This window comes from Parus major, chromosome 13 (assembly GCF_001522545.3).
Source record: "Parus major isolate Abel chromosome 13, Parus_major1.1, whole genome shotgun sequence".
Lineage (NCBI taxonomy): Eukaryota > Metazoa > Chordata > Aves > Passeriformes > Paridae > Parus > Parus major.
In genome coordinates this window covers 2138490-2147777 of record NC_031782.1, presented here as the reverse complement: position 1 = coordinate 2147777, position 9288 = coordinate 2138490, and the positions used below count along the sequence as shown (strand labels likewise).

The 9288-nt window shown below is 50.7% G+C and overlaps 1 protein-coding gene across 1 annotated transcript; it reads left to right on the top strand.

The window, feature by feature from the left end:
* Positions 1 to 255: 255 nt before the first annotated feature.
* On the top strand, positions 256 to 2851 carry DUSP1 (dual specificity phosphatase 1). The gene is made up of 4 exons (XM_015642300.2): positions 256 to 713; positions 830 to 978; positions 1070 to 1289; positions 1792 to 2851. Exons 1-4 carry the CDS (start codon positions 344 to 346, stop codon positions 2160 to 2162), a joined length of 1110 nt encoding a protein of 369 aa, XP_015497786.1. The 5' UTR covers positions 256 to 343; the 3' UTR covers positions 2163 to 2851.
* The last annotated feature ends 6437 nt before the right edge of the window (positions 2852 to 9288 follow it).

Sequence of the window (9288 nt, the reverse complement as noted above, 5' to 3'; positions counted from 1 at the left end):
TCGTGTCTGTGCGCGCACCCTGTGTGTGCACAGGTGTGTATCGTGTGTCCAGATGTGTCCAGATGTGTCCAGATGTGTTTATTGGGGGGGGGGGTCACACACACCTCCCCGCGGCCCATGACGTCACGCCGGCGGGGCCTGGCGCGCGGCCAGGGTGACGTCACCCACGGCGGTGGCCCCGCCCCCGGTGCGACCACGTGACGCGGCCCCATTGAGAAAACGCCGTCCCGCCGGCGCGGCCCTCATATAAGGGCGGGAGCGGCGGAGCGCGGCCGGGACACCGGGACACTCGGGGACAGCGCCACCTCCGCCCTGCCCCTCGCCATCCCTTCTCTGCCCAGCCATGGTCAATCTGCGGGTGTGCGCGCTGGAGTGCGAGGCGCTGCGGGGGCTGCTGCAGGAGCGCGGCGCGCAGTGCCTCGTCCTCGACTGCCGCTCCTTCTTCTCCTTCAACGCCGCTCACATCCGCGGCTCCTGCAACGTCCGCCTGAGCACCATCGTGCGGCGCCGCGCCAAGGGCGCCCTGGCTCTGGAGCACGTCGTGCCCAACGAGGAGCTCCGCGCCCGCCTGCGCCAGGGGCTCTTCCACACCGTGGTGCTGCTGGACGAGCGCAGCGCCGACCTGGAAGTGCCCAAGCGCGACAGCACCATGCTGCTGGCGCTCGGCACCCTCTGCAGGGAGGCCCGCGGCGCCCGCATCTGCTTCCTCAAGGGTGAGTGGCCCCGCGGTGGCCGGAGGGGACCGGGGGATGGCCGGGCCGGCTCGTCCCGCTCGCCCCCCGGCCGCGCGGCGCTCACCCCGCGCCTCTCTCCGCTCTGCCCCCCGCAGGAGGTTACGAAGCCTTCGCGTCCTCCTGCTCCGAGCTGTGCACCAAGCCGGCCGCCCCCGCCGGGCTCAGCCTGCCCCTGAGCGCCAGCCCCGCTCCCGGCAGCGCCGATTCGGGCTGCAGCTCCTGCGGGACCCCGCTCTACGACCAGGTGAGCGCCGGGGGGACAGCGGGCGGCGGGGCGGGCGCTGCCGCCCAGCTCCGGCCGGGGGTGACCGCTGCCCTTCCTCTCTCTCTTGCAGGGAGGGCCCGTGGAAATCCTGCCGTTCCTGTACTTGGGAAGCGCCTATCACGCCTCCCGCAAGGACATGCTGGACGCTTTGGGGATCACGGCGCTCATCAATGTCTCGGCCAACTGCCCCAACCACTTCGAAGGGCACTACCAGTATAAAAGCATCCCCGTGGAGGACAACCACAAGGCAGATATCAGCTCCTGGTTCAACGAGGCGATCGATTTCATCGGTAAATGAGCTCTCTTTGCTGTCCGTGCTTTTTCTGGGTTAAAGTCCCCTGGGAAGCGATTTTTGGCATGGTTTTTCCCCAGTAAAACCTCCACTTGAGATTGGGGAATAGCATTCCACTGGGAAGATACACTCAGGGAACATTTCCATTAGTTTAATTCTACTCCAAGGCATAATCTCAGCTTCGTAAAGCTGTTTGAAATCTTGAATCAAGATGCACTGGTCTTGCAGAAAAGAGTGAATTTAAGCGGATCGCTATTAAAATAATCTTGCAAGACTGCTAAAGTGACCTGGAGGAGCTATTAGGATAATTGGAATTGGAGCCCAGAGTGAAAATAGCTGCTTTCCTCAGGACAAAGACTCCCTTTGTCTCAAAAGCTCCGGGTGCACCTATTAGGCTAAGGAAGGGATGGATTAAAGGAATGTAAAACAACAGTCTGTGCTTTTCCCACCTCTGGAAGCAGCGAGACTTGTTTGCTAACTGTGCACTTTGATTCTTTCAGACTCTGTGAAGAACGAGGGAGGAAGGGTCTTTGTGCACTGCCAGGCTGGCATTTCCCGCTCAGCCACCATCTGCCTTGCTTATCTCATGAGGACCAACAGAGTCAAGCTGGACGAAGCCTTCGAGTTTGTCAAGCAGAGGAGAAGCATCATCTCCCCAAATTTCAGCTTCATGGGGCAGCTGCTGCAGTTTGAGTCGCAGGTCCTGGCCCCCAACTGCTCAGCAGAAGCCGGGAGCCCCGCGATGTCGGTGTTGGACAGAGGGGCATCGACCACCACGGTGTTCAACTTCCCCGTCTCCATCCCGGTTCACACCACGTCCAGTGCTTTAAACTACCTTCAGAGCCCCATCACTACTTCCCCGAGCTGCTGAGAAAGCAGGTGAAGAACGTGGCCAGGACTCAGACTTGCTGTCTCAGAAGTGCAATAACTACAGGGACAGTGTCACTTGTGTTTTGTGGGGAGTCATTTGGTGTCGTAGATGGAGAGGAGCTCACCCAATACCAGAGAAACAAGGTGTTTCTGACTTCTCGAGCAAATGTCTGGATGTCTACACAGAGATCAAAGGACACTGGCTCTTCCTGAGCTGTCCCTCCTTGTCTTCTGTCTGTCCTAAGCCTGCTCCATGTTTAGTAGCATGCTCACCAGTATTCCCATTCCTGGACACTTTGAGCAACACTGATGCTGTCCCCTTTTATATGACAGTCCTATTTATTTATTTTTACATTAGTACATTGTTGTTGGGTTTTTTGTTTGGTTGTTGTTTGTTTGTTGGTTTTTTTTGCCTTCACACACGTAAAGTTTCATTTCTAGAGAAACAAAATACCTCAGTATTTTTTGGTACTATAATCCTGTGTGTGTATATCTGTCAGCTCTTCTTGTTTCCCAAGCACTGACATGAAAGCACCAGGCGAGTGCTTTTTTTTGAGTTGCCAAGGGTTGTATGTTTGCTGATTTATTTATGATGTGAAATAATATATTTCTTCTTATGAAGACATAGTTTTGTTACATGATTATAACTTTTTTTTATACAAATGGAATAAATTATGATATTTCTATTCATCTGGGTTACATGTTCTTTAAAATACTGCATTTCACAGTCCCAGAACTCGTGTGGAATCTCCAGGGTGATGAGCTGTAATTTTCAACTCTCCTGGCCTCGGGTCTTGACTGAGAAAAATGGGTTTAAACAACATAATTGACTAGAAACTACTGCAGGTTCTTAACCTGAGCTTTTCTTTGTCCCCATGTAATTGTGAGCAGTGGCAGGGAGCCAAGGCTGCCTTCTCAGCTGGCAGTGGATTTGGCTGCCCTGATGGCTGTAATAGTTTGAACCAGCTGAGACTCGGGCCCTGAGCTACAGTGAATTTAAAATAGTCCTTCTCCTAAGAAGGAGGAATAAGCTTTCTTATTCCTTGTTTACTTTTAATGCCTGAAAGGTTAAGTCTAAAAATTAACCTGTTAGTAACAGATCTCTAAGGCTTGGCACAAATTCTCACAGTGCTTTTCTTTTTCTGTCCCATCTCCTTAAATCCTTTATGCAGCTCAGACTGCCTGTGCTGCCTGGAGTGAGGTATTTGGCTGGCTGGGCTATCTCTGTAAACAAAATCATGACAAGGGATCAGGTAACCAGCAACACACCGATTTTCTTACCCAGACCCAAATAAATTCTTTCCTGCTGGAGATTATCACTAGAGTGACTTGGATCTGGTGTTTCTGTGAGTTTGGTGTAGCACAGGCAGAGCCAGGCAGGGGGGTTCCAACAGCAGCTCTGCGTGCAGGCGTAACCCTGGGACAGAACTGCACCCCTCATGGGCTCTGTGGGGCAGGACAGCATCCCTGCTGTGCCATCCCCTTCCCAGGGAAGCTGACGGCTGTGGGATGCAGCTGGGAGCTTGATTTCCTGGTGCTGGTAACAGGGAGAGGGATGCTGAGGGAGCAGCAGGACTCTGGCTTTCCCATACTCCAGAAGGGAGCCACCAGTTCTTGCGTATCTGATACTCAAAGAGTCAGATCCAACTTTTGCCCCATCAAAAATGGTTTTGCTCAGGCACACACAGCAGGTTAGGGCTGTAAAATCACGGAATTTGAGCAGTTGTGAACTTCAGCGTACAATTATTACGCTTTTTGTGAGCATCCAGCAGCTGTGCTCTCGTCACGCAGCGAGATGAGCAAAGCACCACAAACTCCTGCTGCAGTCCTGCAAGTTTCCTGGGGTATTAATGGTGCTAAAATCCGGGACTCTTCTCCTGGGAGAAGGTGCCCTTGAAGGATGGGATGATGCGCTGCTGCCTCTGAAGTTCTTCCACGTGAGCTGCCCCTCCGAAGCAGCTCTGTCGTCAGCAGCGCGCGTCAGCCCTCGCCAACTTTCAACCTGACACCGAGGGAGGAAAAAAAATGGAGCAGCTAAAAGAGGAGAGATCCCTGGGCACTGAGAAGTGAAGTTAGGAACTCGTGTTTTCCTGAAGTGTACCTGAACCTCAAAGTTAATATCCTCCACAAAACCTGTCCTGTGCTGCAAATCCTGCAAAACCCCTTTGTCCATGGAAAATCCTTTGGCACGGTGAACCTGCCACTGCTGTCCTGATTAAATATGCAAGGCTGTCTCTGAGCCTTTTTACACCTGCACTAAAGGGTGGAACAAACTTTCACCGTCAGAGCTTGCTCAGTGGAAAAATACAACCTTGGCAGCCCTGGCCATGCAACTGATAAAAAAAATCCTGCCTGTTAATCGCAATTCAAACAGAAATCCGCTCCCTGACAGCCGTGGGAGCTTGTTTATGTGTTTCTTGGAACAATAAAAGTCATTACCTGGCAGCAGATCAGCTTTTATAACCTAAGCAGGCACCTGACAGAGGGGTGCAGAGAGAGCTGCTTCAGCACAAAGCCTGCTGTGAGCAGCAGCGCTCCCGAGAGCCACCAGCCACTTCCAGCCCTGACATCCCCTGCCCTTTTCCAAGTCTTTATCGGGATCCTTCTGCTCTTCCCTGTAATCCGACTCTGTCGCTGCCCAGTCTCAGACTCCTGCAGGCTTTTTGTGGATGGGACTTTTTGCAAATAGAGCAAAGTGAGGCTGCCAAATGTCACCTCAGTGGGACAGCTCTGGGGGCTGGGTGGGATCAGCTGGGGTTTGCTGGGAGCGGTGGGGAAGGAGCAGGATGGCTGGCAAGGTGAGGAACAGAGGAGGAGGATGCCTTGGTGGCACAGCCGGGCTGAACTTTGCGGAAGAAACTTTACCTGTGAAAGAATCTTTACTTCCCACCCCTTATTTATTCTCCCGGCTCTGCTGCATTGTTTGACTGGAATATTAAGGCACGCAGTTCACTCCAGTTTAGGGCTTTAAATTCCCATTTCTCTGGCTCCAGCATGAGTTGCTGTCCCCCTGCTGTAGCAGGACTCAGCTGAGACCATCCCTGGTATCCAATCCCCAGAATCCTGGCTCTCAGCAGGCGTGTGTGGGGATTTCAGTCCCTATAAAGCCGGAGCTCTCCAGTTGCTTACATCCCCATGGAAACCACGAGGAGTTTCCCCTCGGCGAGGACAGCAGTAACATCACTTCCTGCTGCTGACAAACCAATTTGTCATGAAGTGATAAAAAGGCATGTTTTGTGTTTGCAGGAACTGGCTCCGGGCTTTGTTCCTCCCAAAGCAGAGGCTGCTCACCCGCCCCGAAGGCAAACAATGGCAAACATTGTGTGCCCTGCACAGCAGCCATGGGGACACACAGACCAGCCCTTGGCGTCCCCAAAACGCCACCAAAACACCCCAAAGCGAGCACGAGTCACGGCAGCGCTCAGCACAGCATCCACAGACGTGTCCCCACAGCCCAGGGGTGTCCCCACACCGGGACACAGCGCAGGAACCCTGCGTGATGCCCACAGCAAGATGCAACACCCAGGGGACACAGCCTACCCGGTTATCACACGGCAAACAGCCCCAGAGCCCCAGATTAGACGTGTCTTGGGTAATCCCCTTGTCTCAAAGCTTCTGCCTGTTGTAATCAGCCCTGGAGAGGTGCAGGGTGTACTCAGGCTTAGGGACTATCCTGAATTAGTCAGCCCAGGATCAGACTCGCAGGGCCACAAGGATGTGTGATGCTGTTGTGTTGGAACAAAGAACATGACATCCAGATCACACACGGGCAAATCTTGTTGGCCTGGTTACCACCTGGGTTTTTTCCTCTGCCTGGCTCCAGGGTAGCAGAAAGGGCACTGAGAGTTGTTTGGAGGTGATGTTTAAGTGCAGCCTCCTCCCCAAGTCCACAGTCACAGCAGGATGGGGAAGGAGAAAAGGTCGTGGTGTGTGACTGTCACGGTGTGGTGACACCTCAAACCCCATCTAAACCCCTTTCTCAGCCTTTTGCTGGCCCAGCAGCAGGACTGGGACTCCCAGAGAGACTCTGCCCAGGGCTTTGGCTTCCCCAAATTCTGCTCCCATCCAAGGCTGGAGAGAGCTTGGGAGAACAGTTAGAACAGGCTCAAATCCACTGGTGCTGAAAGAACAAATTAGCTCGGAGGTTTGTGCTGTGTGTGGCTCCTCACAACACTCTGTTTGCCACAGGGCAGAGCCAGAGGCCACAAATGATGGAGGCTGGCAGCCCAGCAGTGGCACAGCCCAGGTGGATCCTGCTGGGACCCATCAAGGTTATGGAAGGTTAAATGGGACCAAGGTATTAAAGGAGAGCCTGGGGAGAAGCAGAATTTTCTGATATTGCTGTGAGGACTTTGAGCTGCCTGAGGCTGTGGCCCTGAGCAAAACCTGTGAGAGATGAACCTGAGGGGAAGCAGCTGAGCTGCTCTGCTGCTGGGCTGGGTGAAGGATTCCTGGTTTTGAGAGCTCTTTCCCACTTGGGAAGTGCAGTTATCCCAACCTCTGCCTGTCTGGAGAGCAGTGCCAAGATCCTACCTGGACCTGACACTGTTAGCCTGGCACAGCGAGAGTTCCCTCTGTTATTGTAACAAAACCAGCCAAAAGCAGGGCAGAAAGCAGCTTTGTTTTTTGTCTTTATATTGTGTGGGCAGCCCATCCTCCAGGTGTGGGTTTGAATTTTGTTTTCCCTCGCTGTGGGAGTTTTGTGGCTGTCCTGTGTGGCTGCTCTCCCTGCTGGCAGTGCCAGGCTGGCTGTGCTGAGCCACAAGAAGGGTGTGAAAAACGAGGTTCACATATTTATATAGAATTTAAAAGTTTGATAGAAAGACATTTAGGAGATAAAAATCAAGTTTACAGATACAGCCGGGTGTCTCTGCATTCAGCCAGGAGAGCACACCTTACTAACAAAGGAATATCCCTTAAAAACAGAACCCTTCTACATATTCATAAATTCTCATACAGGATTCAAACATTCTTCTCAAGTTTGGGATGTTTCTTTGTTTACTTTTTAACTCACCCCCTTCCCAATAAATCAATCTTCTTGGCTGCACTGAGTTTCACATTCTTTGATAACAGAAATGAAATAAATTCCTCCCCCAGAGCTCTGGTCTTTGCTGTCTTCATTTGGATTAGATAATCTAAGAATGGAGGGGGGGTCTCTGACCATCTTTTTCAGTCTTTGGGTTATACAAACAAAAGATAGTTTTTGCTTTAACACTATGCCATATCTCAACATATATGTATATTATACCACTATTTCTAAGTTTCATCTATAACAGAAATAGAAGGAACCATGTCAACACAACAAAGTTTTCTAACCCCATGCATATCACCTTCATTTCAATATTTGTGAAAAGCCAATAATATAATACAGTACAATACAATGCAATACAATACAATACAATACAATACAATACAATACAATACAATACAATACAGTACAATACAATACACTACAATACAATACAATACAATACAATACAGTACAGTACAGTACAATACAATACAATACATTACAATACAATACAATACAATACAATACAATACATTACAATACAATACAATACAATACAGTACAATACAATACACTACAATACAATACAATACAATATAATACAATACAATATAATACAATACAATACAATACAGTACAATATAATACAATATAATACAATACAATACAATATGTATCTATAACAAGGGGCTGAGGGTGCCTGAGGGCCCGGGGAGGTTGGGCTGGGGTTTTTCCTCAAGCTGCAGCATTTACACGCGTTTCCTGCTGACTCGCCCTGGGCTTCCCCTCGCAGCCCTGGCACAGGGGATGGGGTGAGATCAGACACCGTGGGCAGCTTCCAGCTCCCCTCCCAGCACGGCTGAGCCCCAGCTGGGCACTCAGAGGTGATGTGCTGCCGCTGGGGAGCTCAGAGCTGTTCTCAGAGCCACCAGGGAAGATGCTGGTGGATGTGCTCGGTGTATTGGGCAGGGGGTGAAGCACGGTGGGCATTGGGATCCCCGTTAGAGCTCACCCAGGTTCTGGTTGGTGACTCTGGCTGAGTCAGGGAGCAGTAATTTCATCAGCCAGCTCATTCCTGTCTCCTTGTCGTCCGCACCGTGTCGGGGCTATCACGAGGGCCACAGAAAATGCTGTATTTCTCATCAAAGGGTTCTGTATGACACCAGCCCCACTCATATCAGTACATTTTCATCCCTAAACTGTAGGCCCTGTTTAAAAATAAACTCCCCCAGGACTCTGATAGGACATGGTTGCATTCTAACTCAGTAGGCTACAAATGAACAGGTTCTTACTACACAATGTATTTTTTTGAATTACAGTCTGTCTCAGAGCCAAATCTAACTCCCACCTGTACTCAAATAATAAACTACAGTGTCATTTTTAGACTTCTGATTTCTGAGATAATTTCATTTTATTGCAAAAGAGCTTTTTTTTGTTCTCCAGCAGTTGTGGTAGAGATGGCTAATGATGGCTTTTTTCCAAGTCTTTTACACACTGGGAAGAAGTGTTTTATTTTCAGTATATTCTCAAAATTCTTGATCAATGGTAAAATTTTCACACATCAGTATCTTGTTCTTCTTTCAAGTCTTGTTAAGGTTTTTTTAATTGGCAACTGGGTCGTAGCACCATGTTGTTTTAAATACAGAACAAAAAAATGGGATCTCAGCTGCTTTTCAGTGATTTGGAGCGCCCAGTGCTCATTCCCATTAGCCAAAGACACTGCTGATATAAACAAGTGCCACAAACTCCGTGGCTGGTGGCTCTTTGCATTCGAATCAGGTAGGTGCTGGTTTCAGTGTTACATTACAGGATGTTTTCTTGGTCTTTGTTGTTAAAACAAAGCCTGGAGTCCTCCACGTGTCGGCTGCGATAGCATCAGCTGTGAACTCGGCTGTGTCTGGGTACATGTGGCATTGTCCCCGTGTCACTGGGCTCTGCTGGGAGAGCAGGGCTCCTGGCTGATGCTCTGGGTGCCAGCCTGGAGGGGGAATTTAGCTCAGTTATACAGAAGGAATTGTTCCCTGGGAGGGTGAGGATGCCCTGGCACAGGTGCCCAGAGAAGCTGTGGCTGCCCCTGGATCTCTGGAAGTGCCCAAGGCAAGGTTAGGTGCAGCTC